Genomic DNA, 27,361 nt, shown 5'->3' on the forward strand with positions numbered 1-27,361 from the left:
CACCAGGGCCATGCTCTCACAGATTCACAGAATCACAGAATTCCCAGAATTCCCAGAATCCCTGGGTTGGAAGAGACCTTCAAGGCCATCGAGTCCAGCCCAGCCCCAACCCCTCAACTGAACCCTGGCACCCAGTGCCACATCCAGGCTTTGTTAAACACACCCAGGCATGGGGACTCCACCACCTCCCCGGGCAGCCATTCCAGAACTTTCTCACCCTTGCTGGAAAAACCTTTTCCCTGCTCTCCAGCCTGGATTTCCCTGTTGCTCTGCCAGGTGCTGGCCTCGTGCTGGAGGAGGGATGGGGAAGTGAAGGGAAGGGTTAATGGGACTCAGACCCTGGAAAGCAGCACAGGACAGGGATGGGATCAGCTGAGAGGGCTCAGCCCAGCCAGGAGGATGAGGAGGAGCTGCCTGCTCCATGTAGGTCAAGGCTGAGGCCAAACCTCTGAGCCCTGGCCAGTGTGAGGCTGTGGGGATGAGGATGAGGATGGGCTGAAGGCCACAGAGCCCTGGCTGCCAGCCCTGAGCCCATGCTCAGAGGGCAGGGAGAGCAGAAAGCCCTGCAGAGCCAGGGTTCACTCTGATCTTTGAGGTGCTGAGATGGCTTTGGTATCCTCAGGGAGGATTTTGGGGAGAAATCCTTCCCTGTGAGGGTGGGCAGGCCCTGGCACAGGGTGCCCAGAGCAGCTGGGGCTGGCCCTGGATCCCTGGCAGTGCCCAAGGCCAGGTTGGACACTGGGGTTGGAGCAGCCTGGGACAGTGGAAGGTGTCCCTGCCATGGCAGGGGTGGCACTGGATGATTTTTAAGGTCCCTTCCAACCCATTCAGGGATTCCATGACCTTATCAATGCACCCAAATATCTTAAAGGCAGGTGCCAAGAGGATGGAGCCAGGATTTTCAGTGGTACCCAGCAGCAGGACAAGGCAAAAACTGCAACACACAAAGTTTCATCTGAATATGAAGGAAAACTTTCCTGTGGGGGTGACAAAACATTGGAAGAGGCTGCCCAGAGAGGCTGAGGAGTTTCTTTCTCTGGAGATGCTCAAAACCTGCCTGGACATGATTCTGTCAGCAGGAAAAACCTTTCTGTGCTCTGAGGGATGAAAGCAGGACTGGAGGCAGCCCCGGGAGCACTGATGGGTACAGGAGTCAGCTGTACCCCACACTGGCTGCCCACTTACCCTGTTACCTGCTGATGCTGAGAGGCATTTGGGCCTTGTTTGCACAAGTTGCAGTAGAATTTTACATATTTTGATCTCATTAAGTGAGCACTGTTCCAACCCCCTCCCCGTGGCAGAGGTGCTGTTATAAAATCAGGGAATTTAAATCATGCAGAGCGAGGTACCTGGTGTGTCTTGTCTACCAAAGGTGTGGGTTTAGAACCACAGAAGCACAGAATGGGTTGGGTCAGAGGAGACCTTAAAATTCATCTCATTCCATCCCCTTCCATGGGCAGGGACACCTTTCACTGTCCCACATTGCTCCAACCCCATCCAACCTGGCCTTGGACACTTCCAGATATTGGGCAGCCACAGCTGCTCTGGGCAAAACCTGTTAATTTTGCATCAGTAGGATTATAATCCTGTAAATGTGAGGGTAGAAAGCATTTTGCTGCCTCACAAGTAGGTTTTATTGGCAACAATTTTCCTCATATTAGATTGATCTGCACTGCTGTTGTGTCTTTGTAACACAAACTGCACCACTGAAGGCCTGAGGGGGTTATTTCAACAAAACTCCTCCTCCTGACTGAAAGAAATCTGTAGAAAATTTCTGTAGAAAAATCTTGAAAAGCTCTGCATGAAAATTGTGTTTGATTTTGCATTGCAGTGAATATCCTTGAAGCTTCCAGTGCAGTCAGGCAGTGAAGCCATCAAAACATCCCATTGCTACAGCAAGTGGCAGAGTGTAAATCAGGGACCTCTTCATCTGCAGGAGTTTGTGTGCCTGACCCCACCTGTGCTCAGAGAAACCCAAGGACAGAGCTCCTACTCACATTTTTCATCCTGGGGAAAAAGCAAAATGTAGCAAACCTCAAGCCTGTGGTATTCACATTCTCTGAACAGACAGACATAATTCTCTCTCCCAAGTTTCTTCCTGGAGAAGCGCAGAGAGAAGAAGAGGGCCCTGCAGAAAAATTGCAAACACAGTCTTCTTCTTATTTTTATTATAATAAGAATTAATTAAGAATTAATAAGAATTATATAATAATAATAATAATAATAATAATAATAATAATAATAATTCAATAATTATATATTAATTATATTATTAGATAATATTAATATATAATATATTTTATATATTATATATCTAATATAAATTAGATATTATATAATTTGTATTTTCATTTATATTATATGAAAATATAAATTATATAATCTATAATTATAGTAATTAATTATTATAATTATAATTCTTAATGAATAGTAATTATAAATATTGCATAATATTGCAAATAATATAATTATTATAATATATATAATAAAATATAAATTATATATAGTAATTACATTATATTGGTTAATATTAATACTAAATAAATTAAAAATAAATCAATAAATATTGAATAAATAAATAATTTTAATGAATATTAAATAAATATTAAATGATCATAATAATTGATGAATATATATAATATAATATAATATAATATAATATAATACAATATATATAATATATATAATATATAATATATATAATATATAATATATATAATATAATATAATATAATATAATATAATATAATATAATATAATATTATATTATATTATATTGTATTATATTATATTATATTGTATTATATTAATTAAGAAATAACTATTATATTATAATAATAATATAATTATAATTATTACATATATAATAATAATAATAATATATTAATGATATTAGAATAAGAAGGATGAATTGTAGCCACAGCTATCTTCATAGAGAGCAGGCAGGCCCAACTTCCCAAGGATATTTCCTGGGAATTGCAGCGAGGAAAGTCAGAGAAGAAGAGAAAACAATTCTTATCTCTATTTTCTGCTCCTGTTGTTTTGCACACGTGGAATGTGTGGAATGTGTTCTGGAGATTGTTTACCTGAAGGGATTTGTCAATTGGATTCTGCTGAGGATTGTTTTGTTTCCTTGGCCAGTTGGGTCAAAGCTGTGTCCTGGCTATCTGGACACAGTCATGAGTTTTTCTTTAGTATTTATCTTTGTATAGTATCTCTTTAATATAGTATAATATTCATGTAATATAGTAAATTTTTAATAAAGCAATTGTTCAGCCTCCTGAATCAATGGAGTCAGATTCCAATCATTCCCCACTGGGAGGATCACCCGATTCTACCACACAAGCCCAGCCAAGCAATGGCATCTTCTGGGGTATGTTTGCAGCCTGACCTTATCCCTGCCTGCCCCAGTCTCTGCCAAACACAGGTGTGGAAATATTTACTGTCCCTTAGCCAGGCCATGTCCAGCCAGACTTTTCAGAGGAGGTGACAACACAGAGCCACTGATGCAACCAGCAGCTCAGGGTGCTGCTTTTCTGCTTGGAGAATGGATGGGAGTGCTGGGGGGCTGAGTCTGGAGCTGAGTGTGGCTTGGAAGGCAGAAACACCCCTTGGTTCAAGCAGAAGTTTGAGTTTTATGGGTTTTTTTAGCCTGGAGAAAAGGAGGCTCAGAGGGGACCTTGTCACTCTCTGTGGCTCCCTGACAGGAGGGTGCAGCCAGGTGGGCTCTGCTCCCAAGTGACAGGACAAGAGGGAATGGCCCCAAGCTTTGCCAGGGGAGGGTCAGGTTGGACATCAGGAAGGATTTCTTCACTGAAAGGGTGATTAAACATTGGGAGGTTTGGAGTTCCCATCCCTGGAAGTGTCCCAGGAAGGCCTGGATGTGGCACTCAGAGCTCTAGGCTGGGGGCAAGGTGGGGATCAGGCACAGCTGGGACTGGGAGGGCTTTTCCAACTTTAATGACTCTGTGAATATCCTGCTCCATGAGCCCCACCTCCTCCTCATCCTCTGAACAGCTCTCTTTTTTTTTTTTTTTTTTTTTAATTTGATCTGGCCTCTTTTGATGACTAAGGGAACAGGAAGATTACAGTTTAAGTATATAATTTTCATTTGATGTGACAGGTTAAAGCTGTGTGCATTTAGAGCAGCCTTAGATTATTTTAGTTCAATTGCAACACTGATTTAGGCCCTGACTCACTCTTTGAGGCCTGATTTCATGTAGACATATGTTGGCTTACATTTACTGCTGGTGAGATGCAGGCACATGTGTGCATTACTCTGCTGAAATGCTGGGGTAGGGCTGGACTCTCACAACAAACAGTCCTGAATCAGAGGCAGAGAGGAGCACATTGTGCTTGTTGGGTGGTTTTTTTTTTCCCCAGCACAAATGCTGGATATTCCAGAGTTTATTTTCTGTCCCCTTGTGCCCCTCCCAGAGCCTGGGCTGTGTAATCTGCCCTTGCAGGGAGTGCTCTGAGTGCCCTGGAGCTGACAGCTGGGCAGCCTAAACACCGTGGAGAATTTAGAATTGGGCAAATTGCTAAAACTCACAGAGCAGGCTGGGAGCAGTGACCTGGGGGTGGCTGGCCTGGCTGGAGGGAATGGAAAATGCTTTGTGTGGATTGGCAATGCAATTCTGCAATTCTGCCCCTCTACACTGCCCTGGCAGCCCCCTCTGCAGTGCTCAGTGCTGCATCCAGCCCTGGGTGCCCAGCATGAGGGAAACCTGGAGCTGTTGGAATGAGTCTGGGGCAGGGACACGAGGATGAGGGGCTGGAGCACCTTGTCAGAACCCAGGACATTCCCCTGGCTGCCCTGGAGGACTCCAGACCCTGGCAGGGGGCTCAGAGACCCTGGCACAGAGTCAAAGACACCTGTGCCTTGGATTTTAACCCATGGAAACAATTCCCAGCTTTGTGTGAGGAGTTACAAGCCACAAGGGTTTGAGTAGAATGATGATGAATTTATCACGGGGTGAAAAAGTAGAATTTTGAGGATTTAGAATGGGGGTTCAGGAGGCAATATGGAGGAATCTGGTATGTCCAGCCTTTCTCCTTCTTCTTCTTCTTGTCCTCCATCTTCTGCTGTGATGGTGGCACTTTTGGATTGGTTTAGAGTAGAAACTCACCATCTAACATAGGTGATGGGTATTGGGAAATCATTGTAAATAAAGTACATGTGGTTTTTAGTTTAAAAACCCAACACCACCCCAGGGGCAGTCAGTGTGCCTCAACCTGACCTGCTGGACAGATCTCAGCAGGTTTGACAAAGAATGTGATAGATAAGAGAAAATAAACAACCTTGAAAACCAGAGCTGAGGAATCTCAACTTCTTCTTCTTCGGTCGTGGGACTGGGAAAAAAGAGACTCTTTAATACCTCAGGAGCCATTTCAGCAACAACAAACCCAACAACACCTCTGCTACTGAGCCAGGCTGGGAGAGCTGGCACTGCTCTGCCTGGAGAAGGCTTCAGGAAGACCTTTGAGCCCCTCTCAGTTAATGCTTTACAGGAGAGTTACTGCAGAGGGGCTTTTCACGAGGGCATGGAGTGACAGGACCAGGGGGAATGGCCTTGAGGCGAAGCAGGGCAGGTTAGAATAGATATGGGAATTTGGAATTGTTCCCTGTGAGGGTGGGCAGGCCCTGGCACAGGGTGCCCAGAGCAGCTGGGGCTGCCCCTGGATCCCTGGCAGTGCCCAAGGCCAGGTTGGACACTGGGGCTGGAGCAGCCTGGGACAGTGGGAGGTGTCCCTGCCATGGCAGGGGTGGCACTGAATAAGCTTTAAGGTCTTTTCCAACCCAAACCATTCTGTGATTCCATGACTCTCATTGTAGGGCTGCCAGCGAGCTGTGTGATGCTCAGCAGCAATGTGGGCAGAGGTTGGGGCCCCAGCCCCAGCACTGTGCTCCTGTTTTCCATGGGAAAATGCCCAAACCTTCCTCATTTCCAGGTGGGGAGCAGATAATTTGCATGCAGAAGCTTTTGTGTGCTCAGTAGCTATCGGACTTTGTAGGTCAGACTGTGACAAGGGAAGTGTTAGCACTTTCCCCAAACTAAAGCAAGGGTTTTTTTAGGAACTTGGAGTACAAAGGAGAGAGTCATGCATGCAGAGGGAGGCACAGGCATTCTCAGGTGCCTTAGCTAATGCTTCCTCATTACAGGAAACTACAGCTACCCGGGAGTGGGTTTTTTTTTGAATAATTAAAAAAAAAAAGAAAAAGCTTTTGGGGCAGTCCTTTCTGCAGCAAATCTGGACCTCTCTTCTCACTCGTGTTTCTCCTGCAGTGTACACCAAGCAAACAGTGTTTTGTGTGTCTCCTTAACTACATCTCTCCATCTCCAGCCTTGGAGTGGAGGGGGAGGAGAAAGGAGCTGCCAGCAGCTCGCAGTGATTGATTTGTCTCGTGTTTTCTTGTGCTGCGCTCTAACAACCTGTTTCAAAGAAAGAAAAAAAAAAAAGAAAGACAATGACAAATCAAAGCGAATATTTTCTCGCTAGAAATTCCAAGTGCCATTATTTTGCTATTAAGTGTGAGGCTTTATCTGTGACACGTTTGTCTGGGAGGTTTTGGTTTTTTGGTTTTGTTGGTGTTTTTATTTGGTTGGGTTTTTTTGGGTTTTTTTGTTTGTTTGTTTGTTTTTTGTTTTTTGTTTTTTTTTTTCCCCTGCTGTAGCTTGCAGCGTTTAGAAGAGAAATGTCTTTCCCCCGGAGCCATTTGCTTCAGTAATTGTTGTGCCGTGAAGTTGCCGCTGGTTGCTGTCACCAGAGGACAGCTCATAAAGGTAAAAGCAGCTCTCCACGTGCTCCGAGTATAGGAATTGGCGCTGGGAAGGGATCGAGTGTCCTACCTGGACTCGTACTTTGCCCTGAAGCAAAGGCTTGGCGCTGAGGGCTGTCCTGAACCTGGACAGCTCGGGGGTCAGGCGGACAGGGGGGTCCAGGTTCAGGGATGCTGTCCTGAGCCCAGCTCGGGGAACAGGCGGACAGGGGGGTTCAGGGATGCTGTTCTGAGCCCAGCTCGGGGGTCCAGGTTCAGGGATGCTGTTCTGAGCCCGGCCAGCTCGGGGGTCCAGGTTCAGGGATGCTGTTCTGAGCCCGGCCAGCTCGGGGGTCCAGGTTCAGGGATGCTGTCCTGAGCCCAGACCGAGGATCAGGCGGACAGGGGGTCCAGGGAAGGCGCTCAGAGATGCTCTCACCCCGGGGCGCGCCCAGGGTGAGGTTTGCTCCCCTCGCTCTCCCATTTGCCCAGTGCGGTGGTTTTGCGTTTGGATGTCATTCCCCAGCAGGAAAAACCTCTCGGAGGGTGCCTCAGTGCGGGCTTTGGAGCAGAGGGGGATCTCTGTCCCTCTGAACACATCCAGGCTGTGCTGTCGGTGAGTGGGAGCGCCCGGCCGAACTTTCCCAGCGCCGGGAGGAGCCGCCGCTGCTCTCATTTCCATCTCCCGCTCCTGGCAGGACGCTGCTTCCCACCTCCCACCCCAAACACCCCCAATAAAACCATCCACAGCCAGCTCCTAACCTGGAGCAGAGGTTCGGTGGGTCTGTAACCCACGGCAGAGAGGGAGGGGAAAGGGAGGGAGGAGGGAGGGAGGGAAGCGGCAGCAGGGAGTTCAGGTTACCGCAGCCGCATCGCCGCCTTCCTCCGCTTCTGCCGCCGGAGCCGGGCCGAGGATGAGCCCCTCGCTGGGCACAGCGGGGCTCTGGGGTGACAGGGACACAGCCGGGCCGCGGTAGCCCCGCAGATCCCGGGGATCCCGCCGGGAAGAGCCGCAGCCGCCGGAGGATGCGCTGAGGGCGCCCGGGGTGAGGAGGCGCCGCTGCCTTCGGCAACTGCGGGTAGGAGCGGGAGCTGGGACTCCCTTCTCTCCCTCCTTCTCTCCCTTCTTCCCTCCCTTCTTCCCTCCCTTCTTCCCTCCCTTCTTCTCTCCCTTCTCCTCTCCCTCCTTCTCTCTCTTCTTCTCTCCCTTCTTCTCTCCCTTCTCTCCTTTCTCTCCCTCCTCTCCTTTCTCTCCCTCCTTCTCTCCCTTCCTCTCTCCCTTCTTCCCTCCCTTCTTCTCTCCCTTCTCCTCTCTCTCCTTCACTCCCTTCTCCTCTCCCTCCTTCTCTCCCTTCTCCTCTCCCTCCTTCACTCCCTTCTTTCTCTCCCTTCTTCCCTCCCTTCCCTCCCTTCTCTCCCTTCTTCTCTCCCTTCTCTCCCTTCTCTCCCTTCTTCTCTTCCCATCTTCTGTCCCTTCTCCTCTCCCTTTTCCTCCCCCTTTCCTCTCCCTTCTTCTCTCCTTTCTCTCCTCTCCTCTCTCTCCTTTCTCTCCTTTCTCTCCCTTCTCTCCCTCCAGCCCTGGGATGTGCCCTCGGAGCTGCTGCTCTGACTTTCCCAAACTCTCCATGGTGGGTGGGAGCGGGAGAGGAGAGGGGGCTGCAGGTGTGACCCTGCTGGAAGCCGGGATCCAAATCCCCACCTGCCTATCCAGGGGTGTCCCCAGCTCGGGGCTGCCATGCCCTTCCCCTGGCAAAAGGGGTGGGGTGCACTGATTTTGGGGTGAGAACGTGCTCATGAGCAATCTGACTTGCCAGATTTTATGGGTGTTGTACACGGGGGAACATTTTGGCAGCCCCACATAAAGACCAGGATCAGTTAGGACAAAGCCAGGGCAGTGTTCTCCTCACTGTCCTGCTGGGATAAAATGCTGAAAAACAGAATATCCACGAGGCACAGGTGAGTAATTACAAACACAGCCACTGGCCCTGATCCTACAAACATTTCTGTCTAAAATCAGCACTTTTAAAGCCAAGTAGGTATTGACAAAGGATTTGCCAGCATGAGGGCCCCACGGTTGGATTTGTGTTCCTTTGGCCAGGAAGATTTTTTTCCTCCCAAAGTACAAGACTTGATGCTTGAACAGGCACATGAATGCAAAGACTTAGTTCAACTATTAGGGGAGTATAAAGTTCCAAACACCAAAAAATGATTGTGCCAAGAGGCAGAATGAAACAAAAGGGCAAAGCATGAGCACCTGGCTCACCTGCTCCAAGTGCTCCCCAAGCTTAAAATAGGGGAAAAAACCATTTGCAATGTAACATCCCACAGTGGTTCTCACCCTACAGTGATAGCATCAGGACTGAGCAGCAGTCAAAGATTTAGGAGTGGTATTGGAATATCTTTATTGGCAATTTTTCCCATTTTGAATGGTTTTCTTTTTTTTTAAACTTGCATAATTATCACTTCTCTTCAGTGCTATTTTACTTCTTCCTTCATGTATCTTGAGACTGTTTCCAAGGCAGAAGAGCAAGATCCTCATTCCATCTGAAATAACCATTCCCAGTTTTATTTCTCTTTTGCATTAAGATGAGGAAAAACAGCCAGCAGTACTACTTGTAAAAGAGGGTGCAATGAATAATTTGGTTTGGGGGCACAGAATTTCTCAGACAACTGGACTTTTGGAGTCCTGGCAGAGGCAACAAGAGCCTAAGGAAGAAATTTCCTCCTTACTTTGTTTATGAAGATAAGAGGAATGTGAGCTGGGTTCTATTCCTGCTCAGCACAATGAAGCACACTGGTTTACACAGGGTCAGGTTGCTCTGATTCATCCCTTGTTGGACAATTGCTTATCTGTGCTGAGATCTGGGCTTTGGAATAGAGCAAGTAGGATAAAATTGCTGATTCATGAGGCCATTCTGAAATAAGTTAAATATGCCCATTAGCATCAGGGATAAAAGGAACATGGTGGTGTTGTAGGAACAGAGGAAGCATTAGGACAAGAGTCTATTAGCATTGGAGAGAAATCCAGAGAAGGATGGTTGGCACTCAGCAGGTGAAGGGAGGACAGAGACAGGAGGAGGAGGAGGAGAAGGCTTTTAGGCTGAAGGTTTGGGAAAAAACACTACCAAGATGAGAGAGCCCCAGGGCAGTGCTCTTCTCCCTGCCTGTGAGAGAGGATGCCCTTGGCTGGCTGCCTGCCAGCTGTGTTTGCATCCCCTGAGCCAGTGGAACGAGCCAAAAGTGTCCAAATGTGCTCCTGAAAAGGACAAAAAGCACCTGCAGTGGGGGTTGGGGTGCACTGGGTGTCCCTGCATTGATGGTCTGAGCTCTCCAAAGGAGCCTCCAGCCCTCACTGCAGCATCTTCTCCATCCTGGAAAAAGGATCTGGCCTTCAGAACACCCAAACTCAACATTTTTGTGGGTGTTTAAGGGCCAGGATCCATCCAGAGAATTTTGCAGGTGGCTTGGAAAAACAAGCTGATATTTTAAAATAGAAGCAAGCTTCCTTAGCTTGGCTAAAGTCCCTGGGAATATATATTTCTTTTTGACTCCTCAGTTGCAGCACTTATTTCCTGTGACATCACCAGAGCAGTGGCACCTCCTGCCAAACTGTTTCACTTTGAGTCACTCCAAGACACAAACTTTTTGCTGGCTTTGAGAGTAAAATGGCATTTAGGTCTGAGGCTGCTTTTTTGGCTTTTCAAAACAGATGTTATGAGCAAGTTGGGTGGATGAGATCAAGGTGCATTAAAAGCTAATGGCTCTTGATTTCTTTCTTTTTTTTTTTTTTTTTTGATAAGGAGGAAGATGCATCCTCTGGTTCAAAAGATTCCTGTGCCACAAAGGCCTTCCCTCCTGCCATGATCTTGATTTTCCTTTAGGCATCTGGGTGGGGACAGAGGCAGAACCCAAGGACACCTGGTCTGGGCCATTGCAACTATTTAAATTTTAAAAATATTAAAAATATTAAAAATATTAAAATATAAAATATAAAATATAAAATAGTTAAAATATTATTATTAATAATAACAATAATTATTATTGTTATTGTTATTATTAGTATTAGTATTAATATTAGTATTAGTATTATTTAATTTAATAATGTGGAAATTTCCACATCCGAGGTGACACTTCTAGATCTGAGTTGGAAACACTTTTCTGAGTGGATGGGGCCCAGGAATGTTTTTTTTTTTTCCTGTAAAAACAAAGCTGCAGCTATTAAATGGAGGAGTGCTGCCTGCAGGACTCCCCCTGTGCCTGAGGTGTTTAAGTTGAGTTTATGCAATCTGCTGGGGCTGTGGTTAACCACCAGTAAGTTGCCCTCCGTGGCACAGAAAATACAACTCAGAGGAGGAAATGGTGCAAATTCGCCTCTGAATGGGTGAGGTTAAGGAGTTAATGTGCAGTTATTGTGCATTTCTCTTCTGAAATAGCCTCAGAGCAGGATAGGGCAAGGAAGTGAAACTTGAAGAGACTCTTGCTCAAGTACTGAGCAATTTAACGAATTTTAAACCTGAAATTTTTAAACCTGAAATTTTTAAACCTGAATTTTAACCAATTTATATTTTAAAATTCCTCCTTTTTTGACCATGGTTTTTCTTTGATTGCTGTGAAAAATGTTTAGGCCATGTTGGCCATGCATATATCTGCATATATGGTAAATGGTATTTCATTTTAATCTAGAATGTAACATCTCACTCTAATTTTTCTTCCTCTAGAAAATTCGTAACTCACTTGTTTTTAACCATACATATTTTTCTTTTAATTATTCTTCATTCTCTCCTTATTAAAACCCCAAGTTTTAATAAAGAGAGCTAAAAGAGGTAAATAAAAAAACCAGCCCAACCTTCCACAAAGCAAATTCAATCTGCTGCTGGAGTCACAGGGTCAATCAGCTAAATGGGCATTAGTAACATAAAGACAGAGCATAAGCCAGGCCACGTAGTGGGATTTGCAAATCCATAACAGTAATGCTCCTTTTCTATCTGTTCTCTAATTGATGGCTCTGGGACAGAGCCACTGCCTGGGCAGAAAACATTTCTGGAGAACCAGAGGCTCATTTTAAGCATGGAATGATTAAAATAAAACCCCTTTTTTCCATGCAGATCCCATCACAGCAGGCCTGGGAGGAACTGGGGAGGGAAACCCTCTCCCACCACACTGTGGAAAAAAATGGGAGAAAAACCAAAGAGGTGAAAATAATCGAGACAAAAACAAACCTGCAACAAAACAAAGAACAAAACAAAATCCCAAGAAAAAAAAAAAAACAAAGAAAAAACTCAAAAATACAAACCAAAAAACCCCCAAAAGCTAAAAACCAAACAACCAAAACCAAAGCAACCAAACAAAACAAGACAATAACAAAAAAAAAAACCCACAACAACAACAACAACAAAAACCCAAAAAAACCCCAAACAAAACATAACAAAACAAAAAAAAAAAACCAAAGAAAAAGGAGAAAAAAAAAAGGAAAAAAAGGAGAGGATTTGGCCATAAATAATGACCCCAGCAACTCAGTGTTGAAATGATAGAAACTGGTGTGTGTGGAGAAGAGGCTGGTGAGAGGTATCAAAGGGAAAAAGGTTCAGAAAATACAGCATAAAAAGTTTTTCCCTTTGTCCTGCACTTTTTTTTTTTTGGGTTTCCACCCTTTTTGCCTGCCAGTTTGGGTGAGCACACTGTTAATTCACAAAGCTGGTGAGCCAGGCACTGCTGAAGCCATTGCATGAACAGAAATGTCATTTTGGAGAGCTCCAGACTGGCCCCTGCTCCTCTGACACTCTTGCATTTAGGAAAAAAAAAAACGTTTCCTGCTGTTCTTGACATTTTCTTATTATCTATGTGTGCTTAATCCTTCTCTGTGTCACGCTGAGCTTATGAAAAAAGCAATTTAGGGGCTTTATTCCAAGGAAAATTGGGAGTTAGCAGTCCTTATAGCAGGGCATATGTTCCACTCAGTGATCAGGAAAGGCAAAAGGGAATAGCCCTGCTGACTTTAACTGTGCAGGATCTGAGTTTGGAGCTCCTGGTCCCACTCTTGAGTGGTGCCTCTGATTTTGGGGCTGCAGCTGAGTCCTTTTACAAAGCAAGGACTTTAGCAGGTGGCCCAAAGCAGTTTTGCTGATTTGTGGTTTGGGTTTTTCCCTGGCTGATGTGTGTGACCTGGGTGCAGAACATCAGCAGCTGAGCCTGGCAGCAGCTCTGCCCCAGAAAAGGTAAGAAAAGTTCCTTTTTAAGATTGGTATTTCCAGGGGGACTCCAGACCTACTTCCCTGCCTCTGCCTCAGGCCAGGCTGATTTCCCTGAGCTCTCTGGCACACAGCCCTCATCTCCTGGAGCTCTTCAGATAATTACACTCATTAAAGGAGATGTCAGGTTAATTCTGATGCAGTAATTCGGTTTTGGCACAGGAGTAACCATGGCTTGATGTCTGGGAAACACAAAGGATTTCCACCAGGGTCAGAGGTGTGAACAGAGAGACCCCAAAACCAACCCATGGCAGGGTGGAGGAGGCATCAATCTGGTGGAAATAGGAACTTGCAAAATAGAGAGTGTTGCTGTTTGGGATTGGGATCCCAGACCTTGGGGCCACCTTCTTCATGGGATCCCAATGATAAATAACACAGAGAACAAACATTTCCACCTCCCCTGCAGCTGCTGAAGAGAGCTTAAAGACTGACTGGCAAACAGAAAGCTAACTAAAATGATGTGTTTTCTGTATAAAATAACGTGGAGGCGTGCCCAGAGGATGATAAACCTGTTTGGGATCACTGGAGGAACAGATAAAGAGGCCTCCAGTGGGTTTTTGGCAAATGATGCAAAAAGAAGCAACGGAAAGAAAGTTAGAAGAGTTTATTCCTGCCAATTTTGGTGCCATTTCTGGTGAACCCACACGGGACAACTGCCTGGTGTCCCCTGAGGCTCTGGGATTTTCCATGCTGGCACTTTCCTGGAGAAAATCCCAGATTCCCCCAGATTCCTTTGGGACACAGGTAGGATCCCACTGTGACATTGAGGCATTCTCTTGAGTTTGGGAATCCTGCCCACATAAGACACCTGACAATAGGTATTTTGGAATTGGGTATTTTAGTATTTAATATCTTTACTATCTTGGGTTACTTTGATATTTTGAAGCTTGATTTTCTGGTGTTTTGAGGCAGAATTATTTTAGTATTTTGGAGCTTGGTATTTTAATATTTTGAAACTGGGTTGCTTTGGTATTTTGGAAGTTAGTATTTGAATATTTTAAATATGTGTTACTTTGGTATTTTAAAACTTGGCATTCTGGTATTTTAAAACAGCGATTTTGAAACCTGGTTTTCTAATATTTTGGTGGAACAGCAACCAGCATTTAGATTGTAAATGAAAAATGAAAGTTTAACACTTAACTGTAAAATCCTGTGCATGGAGAACTGAAAAGGGCAGCTGCAGGCACGGATAAGAGAGAAATAAAGATAAGAAAACATTTGGGAGGAAGGTAGAAGTTGCCTGGCTCTTATTTTCATAGGACAATGCTCAGATGATATTAGAATAAAACTACCAAAAATCCAAGAAATGGATGGTTTTAATACAGGTAAACTACTTGATGTTGCATGGGCAGTGTCTCAAAATGTGCAAATCCAGGAAAGGAAATTTCAAGGAAAGGGAAAGGGAAGGAAAGGAAAGGAAAGGAAAGGAAAGGAAAGGAAAGGAAAGGAAAGGAAAGGAAAGGAAAGGAAAGGAAAGGAAAGGGGAAAAAAGTAAGCAGAAAATGAGAGCAATTATTAAGAAAACTGCAAAAATTCTTAACCCCAAGGAGGAGTCCTGTAACAAGGGAAGTGGTTCAGTTCCTCAATCTTCATTAGGAAGACTGGGAATTAATCAAGACACAAATTACAAAATAAATATAAATATTGGAAGTAGGAGTATGCTCAGGTAAAACCCAGGACTCCTCCAAAGCCTCTCATGGCAGCAGCAGAGCCTCTGGTAACAGCCACCCCAAGAAATGAAAACCTGGAATTTTTAGAAGGCACAGGAACCAATTATTAAATATCAATTAGTATTAAATATCAATTAGTAAATATCAATTAATAAATATCAAGTATTAAATATCAATTAGTCAGTATTAAATGCAAGGGAAGTTTAGGGATGCCTCCATCACAAGTGTTGGTGCCACTGGACCTCGTGAACTCTGCCCCTTTTCCAAACCAGTGAAGTTCAAACTAGAAAAATTATAAATAACCCATCAATTTTTGTATCTGCCTAAATCTCCAAAACTGTTATTAAGGAAAAACTTACTGAGAAAATTGAGTGCAAAAATCAAGTTTCAGGAAGGAGACATTCAAATCCCTGATTCTAAATACTTCAATTCAAGGTAAACTTCAATTTTGATATTATACTGACTTCCCCATCTGAACCTATCCCAAAGAGAATTAAGGATGCAATAATCCCCTTTGTGTGGGCCAGGGAGATTCCTGGAAAATCAAAGAGCAGAACCTGTGAGAACCAATGGCCTGGTAAGACAAAACCAATGCCCTTTAAAATTAAAGCATTGAAAAGGCTCATTACTTAAGATTAAGAAAATTTTAAGGTACAGGTTGTTGGTGAACTCCAATTTTGCCAGACAAAAATAGGAATTGTGAAGATTTTCAGTTAGTACGAGACTCAAGAGCATTTTTGGGTTAATAAAAATGGCTAACTATGGTTTAATAAAATGGCCAACAAACCCAAAAATTGCTAAATTACCCAAGACAGTCATAATCACACTTAAAAAAAAAAAAAAGGCAAATAAATAAATAAATAGATAAATAAATAAATAATTTTGGAATGACTTACTGTAATAGATTTAAAGGAATTTTGGATTATTGGTCCACCCTTTGTCTGGACTTTTAAATATTTTATATGGTAATAGCCAAACAGAGTTTGTAGCCATGAATACTTTTAAATACAGAAATACTCTTAAATACAGAAATACTTTATTGTATGGCCTGCTGGTACTCAGGCTGCTTTCAAATGACTTAAAAAGCCCTGATGAGGTCTCCAGCTTTGGGCTTCCCAAATCCTGTGAAATCTTTTGATTTATTCCCTCATGCCAAGGCTGGCCCAGCTGTTTGTGAGCAGTCACAGCCACAGAGCTGCAGAGATGTTAAACCAGAATATAGCACAAAAATTCAGTTAATCAGAGTATTCTATTCTAAATTTCACCCTGATGTATGGGCAGTCACCCCTGCTGGACAAGGAATAGTTTCTGAGGGGATAAAGTAGGGATAGAGGCCATAAAATGTAGAAACTCTCCTGGAGATTATTGGCAAATTGGCTTTACAGAACTTCCATGCAAAGAGAGCTGTAAATTTCTTTTAGTGGATCCCTGTTCTGGGTGGCCTGAAGCATTTCCCTGTTGCACCAGCATGGCAAAAGAAGTAGTGGGAATATTTCTAAATCAATTATTTCCATGCTTTGGAGCTCCTCTAGGAATGCCATCTGACAGAGGGTCTTGTTTTATAGCAGGAATTGTGGGACAAATTAGCAAGGCCTTGGGAATCCAGTGGGATTTACACCCTCCATGCTGGCCACAAGAAAGGCAGAAAGAATGAATTACACTATTAAACTTAAATTATTATCCCAGCCAGAATGAGATTGAGGACAAAGAATGAACAGCCTTGCAACTGGAGTATTACTCATATCTGTAAGATGTATCTCCATAGCTCACCAAAACCTTTGCTCGCCAAAAACACCTTTGGAGTTTCACTGAGGGATTTGGCATGAAAATTCCGATGAGAATTTCAAGTAGCTAAAATATTAAATGTCACTAATTGCTGGATATGTTCTCAATGCATGTTGAGGCTCCACACAACCACATGGCCTTCTTTTTTTTAAGGAAAAATTTGCTATTCTAGGACAAGAAGGTTGCCCTTACATCAGGGATGAGTTTGAAGCCCAGCAGATAAAAATGGGTTGAAAAAGCAAAACAAGAGTGGCAGAAAGAAGAAAACTCTTGGATGAGGTTGGCTTAACTCATGGCTACCAAGCTGGGAACTGCTACCAAATGCATTTGTGGAGTCATCTGTAACTACTGCAGAGTGTTCACTTGTTTGTGTTGTTGTAACACTTGGTGCTGAAAAATGAAGTGTTGTGACTTGCCTAAAAGAGGCAGTCTCAAGAAAAAGGAAGGATTTGGTAAATAACAAAGAGAATAAAACATTTCAGCTCCCCTTAAGCTGCTGAGAGAGAGCAGAGTGGTTTTTTATGTGTTCATTTCAGGTGAGTGTGAGAAGAGGCTGCAGCTCCCACATGTTTGGTGCCAGGATTCCGTGCAAGCCACAGCTGCAGAGACCCATGAAGTGCCAGTCAGTCTAAGAAAAGTCTCTAGGATATGAAACAGGCAAATTTTTGGCAAATATTTTGCAGTTGGAACAACAAGAGATGGGAATAGCATTGAGATAATTAAAACCCCTGATTTCTGACTGAGAGAGCGGATAAAAATCAAATATTTCGTCATGCAAAAGGACTTTATTTAAAACCAGAAATATTTGTTTTGATGCAAAATGGGGATGGGAGGGGGGCTCAGCATCTCAGGGGTAAGGAGACAGCACCAGGGTGATTTAATTCCCTGACAGAGAAACTTCAGTGCTCCAAGGAACTGTTAATGCCCTGACTGCATTAATATAAAATGGTTTTAGTGTTCAGGAACAATTTTAGAGTTCAGAAACGTCCCTGCTCATCTGAAAACAAGGATTGAATGGATGGTTTTTGAAGAAAAATGGCCTTGGCTAGAGGAGGAAGCAGCTTGTGTGTGTGTGTCACCCCTTTCCCTTGGAGCTCTCCCAGCGAATGCCAGGTTGGACACTGGGGCTGGAGCAGCCTGGCACAGTGGGAAGTGTCCCTGCTTTCCATGGCAGGGGTGGCACTGGGTGGGCTTTAAGGTCCTTTCCAACCCAAACCATTCCATGGTTCTTCTTATCAAGGCCACTGCCCACCCCTTGATCCCCACTCAGGGACCTGCTGGGAGAGGATCCATGGACACCTGTGCCACTTGCAAAGCTTCTAAAATAAAACAGTCAAAATTTTCATGCCTTTGGCAGCCTTTGCATTGCCCAGCTGTGTGTGTTTGTGTGGGTTTGTGTGTCTATAAGCTGTGCTCCTTCACACGTGGGCTGAGCTGGGCTCGGTCTCTTTCTCCGGGCAACAATGACAGAACAAGAGGACACAGTCTCAAGTTGCTCCAAGGGAGATACAGGCTGGAATTAAGGAGGAAGTTTTTCACAGAAAGAGTGGTCAAATACTGGAATCAGCTACCCAGGGAGGTGGTGGAGTCACCATCCATCAATGTGTTTAAAAAAAGCCTGGATGTGGCACTGGGTGCCATGATCCAGCTGAGGTGTTAGAACATGGGTTGGACTCGATGATCTTGAAGGTCTCTTCCAACCTAGAAATTCTGTGATTCTGTGATTCTGGAGAGGGGAAGGCAATCTGGTTCTGGAAAGAAAAAATGGTAAAGGTGGGAGGCTGCTCATCCAGCTGTCCAAAACAAGGACATTTTACAAGTTTTTTTAGATCTGTTACCAGTGCTGGAAACAGAAGTAAGTAATGGTCATGTTACATCAGTCTGATTCTACTGAAATCTTGTAAAATGGTTGCTGTGTGTTATGGCACCTTGCACATTTGTGGAAAGGTTTTAATGGGTTTTAACGGAATGTTGCTCTCCATTGTTTCCTCATTTCAGTGTTTGGTTTGTACATGTTCTGGAATTTCTGTAACAGAGAAATATCAGACTTTTAAACAGTCTTCTGTGAGCTGGTGACTGGAAAAAACCTCTTTACATCTCCATTGTCAACCTCAAAACACCTTCCTGTCCTAAAAACACAATTCAGGTCATTCATGTGCTTCCTCCCAGGCCATTGAAAAATGTGAGAACAGATGCAGAGCAGATTTTTGTTTAATTTTTTGTATGTACATATAATATAACTGCATAGGTATAATCTCACACAATTTTACATATGTATTTAACTAAAGCAGTTGTAAAGTTAATTACAAAACTACTGTGAGCTATAAATACAAGGAAAAATCAGATCTGAGGAATACTCTATTTAGGGACAAAGTGAATTAAAATTTAAGTGCCAGAAGCAATGTGAACTTTTGAAATATTGTCAAAATTCATTAGTGAATCATTGCAAAAATGCACTTCACTGTGGGAGCAGTTCCAGTGAACCAAGACTCCAGTTCTCCTTGTTTCATGCTTTGAGAATCCCCACTGAAGTCAATGGGATTATTCTTGGGGGTAAAATGAGCAGGATTTGGTTCCAGGGACACCTGGCCGGACTTTCAAATGAGTTTAAATCCTGCAATGCAAAACCTTTTATTGCCTGGCAAGGGGAATTTGAGCAAAAGGAAGGCACTGGGGTGAGTTGGGGGAGTCTCCACAGAACATTCCTGGTCAGAAGGCAGAGATAATATTTCCATGAAATCTGCAGTTCTGGGCATGGTTAACTTGGTTTGCTGTGTTTTCAGGTGGGGAGCCAGATACAATTCCTTGTTGAGAAGGGGGAAGGTGGAAGGGCTGCCCTTGCCTTGGTGAAAACTGCCCCATCCTAGTGCTCTGGAACAGCAGTAGGAGAGCCTGGGGCTCACTGGAATGAGCAACTCAAGCCTTAAACTCCTCTCACCAGGTTAATTCATGGAGATGTGTCATATTTTCGGCACTGGAAGGATTTGGGGGTTGCTTTGATAGTTTTTCTCTCACTCAAAATTTCTATTAGATTTATAGCCAGATGTCCAGCTCATTAATCTCTTACAAGGTTAAAGGAGGAGTGAGCATTGTTGCTGTTTGGATCTTTCTCCCTTAAAAAAGGAAGGGGAATAGGAGAAGCCCCTCCTCACCTCAGCAGGCCCTGGTGAGTCACTCAAACTCTGCACAGGCTGAAACATCCAAACAATGACCCACTGCTGTTTTGGTTCTTTTCTCTTTTTTCAGAGCAGCTGACCCAACTGCAGGAATGTGACTCATGGCCCCTCCAGCAAAAGGATCAGGAGCAGTTTCTGGGTTGCTGCAAGAGCCCCACGGGAGGCAAAGGTGATGAAGATGAGAGGAACCTGGCTGGGTGTGACCCTGGGACAGCTGCTGGCTCTGGGACACAGGCACAAATGGAAAAACATGGTATTTAAACAAAAAAACCCAAAAAACCCCAAAAAACCAAACCAAACCAAAAAACAAACCCAAACCAAAACAAATGAACAAACAAAAAAACCCCAAAACCCCACAAAAAACAATAAAAAAACCCCCAAACCCCCACAAAAAACCAAAAAAAACCAAAACCCAACCCCCCCCAAAAAACCCAACAAACCAAAAGACTGTCATTGTTTTTCTCTGCCCTCTGAAATGGATACATAAATCTGCTCCTTCTCTGGCCCTGCTGGGTCTAAACCTGGTTTGTAGGATGCTGAAAATGGGGAGGGGGTTGGAAGGATCAGCCTGGGTAACCTGGTGTCTCAGGGGACATCCTTGTGTGGGTTTCTGAGGACACACTGGCCTGGAGGGCAGATTCAGGTTAGGCCCAAGTGTGAATCTGCCAGCAGAACATCTCCTGGGGGTGACAGGAGGAGAAATGCAGGTGGCTGAGTGCCCTCAAACAGCAGCTTCCCTTTAGAGCTGACCTGGCTTTAAACCCCCCCCCGTGCAGGGACTTGGCAGCAGAGCACTGAGAGGAACCAGAGATTATTTTTATGGATGTGCTGCTCCTTCTTGTTCCTTTTTCAGATGGATTCCAGAAAGTTCAGGCTGTTTGTCTGCCTGGTGGGGCTCAGCAGTGCCAGCCTCTGGCTTTTCCACACCTGGACCGACTTCTGCCTGTTCTGTGAGAGCAGCCAGGGTTTCCTGCTCCCCACGGAGACCTTCAGGAGGATGGAAGGGAACTTCTCCCAGCTCCCAGATGTGGACTGCCACAAGAACCCTCCCTTCCTTGTGCTGCTGGTGGCGTGCTCGTTCCAGCAGCTGGATGCCAGGATGGCCATCAGGCACAGCTGGGGCAGGGAGAGGACGGTGGCGGGGAAGCGCCTGGTGACCTTGTTCCTGCTGGGGAGCCCTGGGGACCCAACCCAGCAGGCTGGCCTGGCTGCTGAGAGCCAGAGCTACAGAGACATCATCCAGAAGAACTTCACCGACACCTACTACAACCTGACCCTGAAGACCATGATGGGGATGGAGTGGATCCACAGGTTTTGTTCCCAGGCCAGCTTCGCCATGAAAACCGACACGGACGTGTTTGTCAACGTGTTTTACCTCACTGAGCTGCTCCTGAGGAAAAAGAAGAGCACTGGGTTCTTCACAGGCTTTTTAAAACTGCACGAGTACCCCATCAGGACAAGAAGGAGTAAATGGTATGTGAGTAGGGAAGAGTATCCCGGAGCAACCTACCCACCCTTTTGTTCAGGGACTGGATATGTTTTATCCAGCGACGTTGCCAGCCAGATCTACAACATTTCTGAGAGTGTTCCCTTCATTAAACTGGAGGATGTGTTCATAGGGCTGTGCCTGGACAAATTAAAAATTCAGCTGCAGGAGCTTCACTCGGAGCAGACGTTTTTCCCAGAAAGGATCAGGTTCTCTGTTCCTCGCTTCAGGAAAATCGTGACGTGCCATGGAATCAAGCCAGCCGAGCAGCTGAGCTACTGGAACCACTTGGTGGCAGCCACTCAAGGAGGAGTGCTCTAGCACCTACCTTGCCCCCCTGAACAGACTGAAATTCTCTGCTTTTCCAGGGCTGCTCCCCACTCCAGCAAAATCCCAATTAACTCCAGCTCCGTCACGTTAAAGGCTTTAGAAATGGTTGTTTTAATCACAGGATCAGAGAATTGTTAAGGTGGGAAAAGATCTCCAAGATCATTGAGTCAAACCTTTGACTAAACACCACCTGGTCAGCTAAACCAGAGCACGGGGTGCCACATCCAATCATTCCTTGAATACCTCCCTGGGCAGCCCCTTCCAGTGCCCAGTGATTTCCCAATCCAGTCATTCCTTTCCTTCCTTTCCTTCCTTTTCTTTTCTTTTCAAATCTTAGCAATGATTTCCCACATCCAGTCATTCCTTGAATACCTCCCTGGGCAGCCCCTCTCAGTGCTCAACCACCCTTTCTGTGAAAAAATTCCCTATTTCTGCCCAAGAACCTGCAAACCTCCTTCTCTCCATTCACTCCCACCTCTGTGCATCCCTTCTCTACACAAGTTACAATTTTTTTTTTCCTGAAACATCCAGGCCTGCTAACCCACTCCAAATCTTGCTGCCAGAGGCCTGGGAACATTTCTGCTGTGCCAAACAAAAAGAGAAAAAAGTCAAAGCACTTTTGTTCAGGGAATAAAATCTGCAGCATCTTCTTGATGAATTACTGCACCCATCTGTGCAGGCACTTAAGGGATGATATTTGTAGCTGTCAGGATGCTCCCTCCTGGCATAGGGAGCTGCAGCCCTGCCCTTGCAGCCAGCTCTGAGTGGGCTGAGCTGCATCCTGGCACAGATCCCTCCTTCAGTCTGCACCGATTTTTTATTTTTTATTTTTTTTGCAGAGATGGTAGAATTTGCCCATGCAACACTCTCAGGACAACCTTGGGCACTGCAGGTCACCTGGTGGAGGTGTAAAAGCTGCTGCAGCTGTTTCCTTGTGTGTGCTTCCTGCTGAAAATAATCCAGTGATGGAGCCAGTGCAGGGTGCCTGCTCTTCCTATTGAAATAGACCCTGGAGACATCTTTTATATTTGTGTCTCACTTTGATTGCCTGAGAGCTGCTGTGAATGGTTTGCCAAGGCTAAACCAGAGTCACTTACAGTGATTTAGACTTTTTTTTTTTTTCCCCAAAGAGAAACTGGCTGTGTGAGGGAGAAGACAGGAGGATTTTTCTCTTTTTATAACAGGACCTAGTGGAAAATGTGCTCAAGTAATCATTCAGGCTGGGAGCCCTATTTCTTATTTCATTCCCAGGCAAGGACTCATGAAATCTCTGGGATGATTATAAATTTCAGAGATAAGGAGAGGGGGTCTTTACAGCAGATGCTGAAAAATCCTTCAGGGCTCTGAGGAGAAAGGGGCTGAGAACTCCTCCCTTATGCAATGGTCCTGTTTGATTTTCCTGCAGGCACAGTTAGACCTGATAACAGGGGTCAGTGTTATCAGCATGGAATGCCTGTAATGTCTGTGGGAAGGGTTTTTTCTAAAAAGCAGTGAAAGTGGAGCTGTTCCCAAGGGGAGCTGAGGGGATCCAACATCCAGCACGGTAAAAGCTTGGAAGAAAGGCAGGAAAACAGATTTTATTATTTTGGAATTATTTATTTTTATTGTTTCTTTTCTTTTCATTGAAAAGAAGGATTATTTTCTTTCTTTTCTTTCTTTCTTTTCTTTCTTTCTTTCTTTCTTTCTTTCTTTCTTTCTTTCTTTCTTTCTTTCTTTCTTTCTTTCTTTCTTTCTTCTTTCTTTCTCTTTCTTTCTTTCTTTCTTTCTTTCTTTCTTTCTTTCTTTCTTTCTTTCTTTCTTTCTTCCTTCCTTCCTTCCTTCCTTCCTTCCTTCCTTCCTTCCTTCCTTCCTTCCTTCCTTCCTTCCGCCACTTCCTTCCGCCACTTCCTTCCGCCACTTCCTTCCGCCACTTCCTTCCGCCACTTCCTTCCGCCACTTCCTTCCGCCACTTCCTTCCGCCACTTCCTTCCTTCCGCCACTTCCTTCCGCCACTTCCTTCCTTCCGCCACTTCCTTCCTTCCGCCACTTCCTTCCTTCCGCCACTTCCTTCCTTCCGCCACTTCCTTCCTTCCTTCCGCCACTTCCTTCCTTCCTTCCTTCCTTCCTTCCTTCCTTCCTTCCTTCCTTCCTTCCTTCCTTCCTTCCTTCCGCCACTTCCTTCCTTCCTTCCGCCACTTCCTTCCGCCACTTCCTTCCGCCACTTCCTTCCGCCACTTCCTTCCGCCACTTCCTTCCGCCACTTCCTTCCGCCACTTCCTTCCGCCACTTCCTTCCTTCCGCCACTTCCTTCCTTCCTTCCGCCACTTCCTTCCTTCCTTCCGCCACTTCCTTCCGCCACTTCCTTCCGCCACTTCCTTCCTTCCGCCACTTCCTCCTTTCCTTTCCTTTCCTTTCCTTTCCTTTCCTTTCCTTTCCTTTCCTTTCCTTTCCTTTCCTTTCCTTTCCTTTCCTTTCCTTTCCTTTCCTTTCCTTTCCTTTCCTTTCCCTTTTCCTTTCCCTTTTCCTTTTCCTTTTCCTTTTCCTTTTCCTTTTCCTTTTCCTTTTCCTTTTCCTTTTCCTTTTCCTTTCCTTTTCCTTTTCCTTTCCTTTCCTTCTTGGCAAGGATTTTCCAAGTACCTCATTTTACTTGTCTGTGTCTGAAGAGCAGGGTAAATATTTTCAGCAGGAAGATCCTGAGAAGTGTTTAATAATGGTCATAATATATAATTTCTTTTCCTCTGGTGTAACCTGAGATCACACACTTATTTTTGACCACTGATGATGAAAGAAACAATGTTTATTTGTTTGTCAGAAGAATGGTCTTTTGCATTTTAAACTTCTTCAATAAAATTTTAATCTTTTATTTAACGAATTAAAATATTTAAATAGCTGAATTTTGCTTAAAATTCAGCTATATTTGAATACTTTTTCTGCCTTCAGAAGGCATGATGGGTCAGACTGATAAAGCCAAGCCAACATCCTTTTAATCACTATTCTTTCCATGTAAAATGCAGAAATATCTTGTGCCATTCATTGCTGTTGTGCCCAAGGTGCAAGCTGGTTATTCCTTTAATTTATGGACAATTGGTGAGCACAAAGGAATTTACCCTGGTCATTGCTAGCTCCTTGTCTTGAGGGGCAGAACTCTGTCAGCTGGGACAGCATCATCAGCCTGATGTTCTGTTCTTGTTCTCACAGGTAATAATACAGTCATAAAAATAATAATATTAGAATGAAATAATCCTGCAGGCAATTGCAGGTCTCACTCCCACCTCTGTGCCTGGTGCCAGCAGTTTGTGGCTTTGCATCAGCACAAAAAAAGTCACCCTTGAAGGTGGCTTGACCTCTTGGCTGGGGCTTTTATTTGAGTCCAGGAATATTCCAAATTACTTGAATCCAGCTGCTGACTGTTCTTCTGCAGACTCAACCTCTGTATTTTCGGGGTTAAATTCCAGTGGAAGATGTCCCTGCCTGTGGTAAGGGGGTGGGAATGGATGTTCTTTAAGGCTCCCTCCACCCCAAACCCAACCCCAAACCCAACCTCAAACCCAACCCCAAACCCAACCCCAACCCCAACCCCAACCCCAACCCCAACCATTCTGTGGCTCCATGACTCCCATCTCTGCTGGGTTGGGAGCAAGGACCTGACACGAGGTGCTGAAACCATCCAGGGAGATGGAATTGTCATTTCCTGTGACTGTGCAGGATGCCTCTGTTGCTGCCTTCAGGATGTTTTGTCCCCTGACTGTCCAGATCTATTTCATTTGTCCCTGCTGAAGCTCTGCTGAGGAGCAGATGAGTTTGGGTTGCAATGTCAGGGATTCAGATTTTCAGGGATTTTTCTGTTCCTCTCCTCTTTGCAGAGTGGTTTCCCAAGTGAATGCATTCAGTTGCTGCACAGAATTGTCCTCAGTGTAATGATTTTCTTTGTGCAAATGAAAAACTGATCTTGTAATTCACAGGATCATAGAATTGTTTAGGTTGGGAAAAAAACCTGCAAGTTCCCTGAGTCCAACCATTAACCCCAAAAGATGTCCCTAAGCACCACATCCACACATTTTTTAACACTTTCAGGGACAGTGATTCCACCACTTGGGCTGCCTGTTCCCGTGCTTTACCATCCTTTCTGTGAAGAAATTTTTCATAAATTCAATCTAAACCTCCCCTGGTGCAACTTGAAGCCATTTCTTGTCCTGTTGCTTTTCACCTGGGAGAAGAGGCCAAGCCCCATCCCAGCACACCCTCACTGCACTCCTCCATGGAGAGCAGTGAAATCCCCCCTGAGCCTCCTTTTCTCCAGACTAAACCCTTCCCCTGCTCCCTTGGCTGCTTTGAATAAGAATATATTAATTGAGTAATTAATTACTTAAAACATAAAGTTACCCTGCTGGAAAATGTGATTTAAGAAAAAGCAGATGATTGCATCTAAGGCAAATCCATTTGTTTAAACAAAACCACTGTGCTAGTGAGTTTATATGTATCAGCTAAATTAAATTAGCTTTTGCAGCTGAGGCCTCAGATCATGAATTTTAAAACAATCAAAACGGTATTAGTGGCCTTTTGCAAAATTAGATTCATTTTCCTATGAAAGGCCATCACAAAACGATCAGAAATGTAAGTAGAATTGTAAACACAATACTGCAGTGTACATATAATTATTTTTTAAATTTTGTATAGGCTGATAAAAGAATTCTGGCAATTTGGGGGCAGTTTGTCTGCAGAAGTTGAGCACTACTCCAATGTTTTTATGCATTCTGGGTTAGAAGTTCTTTAAATGTTTATTTTTTTTTTAATGAATAGCTTTGAAAAGGTCATCTAAAAGTTACTCCACTGCTTCTAAGTGGGGAGGAGTGCAGAAATCAGCAGAGCTGGCAGTGTCTTAGAGCTGGTTGCATTTCAGCACACTCTATTTCTTCCAAGATCAGTTTTTGGATGCATAAAAATTAATACATTTTTTTTCCCCACAACCCTAATTCATCAACTAACACATTCTCAGTTTAAATTAGGGTTTTCAAATCTGTGCACAAAGGATTTGGTCTCACAGCTCCTCTGACTCAGACTTATTGAGGAGGCACAACCCTCCCAGGCACTTCTGAAAATACAGAAGTGGATTTTTGCAATGGAAGTTTGGCCTTAATTCAGAGTGGAAGGGGACAAAAGGGCTCCTGGGGTGTGCTGGATGTGACAGGGATGCTGCTCCTCCTGGATGTGTGCAGGTGACAATGCAATGTTCATTTCAAAGGCGTGACAATGTTTGTATTATTTGCATAAAACATGAGAGTGTTGAGCCAGCGGTTCCATGTTTGATATTTTATTAGTAAAGAATTTTGCTATTTTAGTTTTGTGTGTTTGCTTGCCTTTCTGGTTGTGAATGTATCAATGTTTTGATGTGTCAGGGGGCTGCTTCCTTTTCCAGTTAAAATCAGTAGAATCTGAGAATCATTTGGGTTGGAAGTGACATTGAAGGTCATCGAGTCCAACCCCTGACCCAGCAATGCTGAGTCCAGCAGTCCCCATGTCCCCAAGTGCCACATCTGCACAGCTCTCAAATCCCTCCAGGGCTGGGCACTGCAAAGCTCCCTGGGCAGCCCCTGCCAAGGCCTGAGCTCCCTTTCCATGGGCAAATTGCTGCTGCTGGCCAAGCTGAGCCTGCCCTGGCCCAGCCTGAGGCCGTTCCCTCTGCTCCTGTCCCTGTGCCCTGGGAGCAGAGCCCGACTCCCCCGGCTGTGCCCTCCTGGCAGGGACTTGTGCAGAGCCACAAGGGCCCCTGAGCCTCCTTTGCTCCAGCCCCAGCCCCTGCCCAGCTCCCTCAGCCCCTCCTGGGGCTCCAGCCCCTGCCCAGCTCCGTTCCCTGCCCTGGACACGCTCCAGCCCCTCCAGGGCTCTCCTGCAGGAGCAGAACTGGGCCCAGCCCTGGAGGGGCTCTC

At 44.8% G+C, this 27,361-nt stretch overlaps 1 protein-coding gene across 5 annotated transcripts in view; it reads left to right on the top strand.

Annotated features, from left to right (window-relative positions):
- Positions 1 to 26,772, top strand: part of B3GALT5 (beta-1,3-galactosyltransferase 5) — a 40,653-nt gene extending 13,881 nt beyond the window's left edge. The window contains exons 1-3 of one of the 5 annotated variants that reach the window (XM_071430150.1): positions 6,538 to 6,785; positions 19,710 to 19,892; positions 20,493 to 26,772. In XM_071430150.1, coding sequence (XP_071286251.1) covers positions 19,812 to 19,892; positions 20,493 to 21,446 — 1,035 coding nt within the window. In that variant the 5' untranslated portion in view covers positions 6,538 to 6,785; positions 19,710 to 19,811 and the 3' untranslated portion in view covers positions 21,447 to 26,772. Of the gene's footprint in view, positions 1 to 6,537; positions 6,786 to 7,589; positions 7,840 to 11,447; positions 13,753 to 19,709; positions 19,893 to 20,492 lie in introns of those variants that run through there. The other 4 variants (XM_071430153.1, XM_071430148.1, XM_071430149.1 and 1 more) reach the window with 4 other exon arrangements.
- Positions 26,773 to 27,361: the final 589 nt, after the last annotated feature.

This window comes from Agelaius tricolor, unplaced genomic scaffold (assembly GCF_023055355.1).
Source record: "Agelaius tricolor isolate 1412-34295 unplaced genomic scaffold, bAgeTri1.0.p SCAF_7, whole genome shotgun sequence".
Lineage (NCBI taxonomy): Eukaryota > Metazoa > Chordata > Aves > Passeriformes > Icteridae > Agelaius > Agelaius tricolor.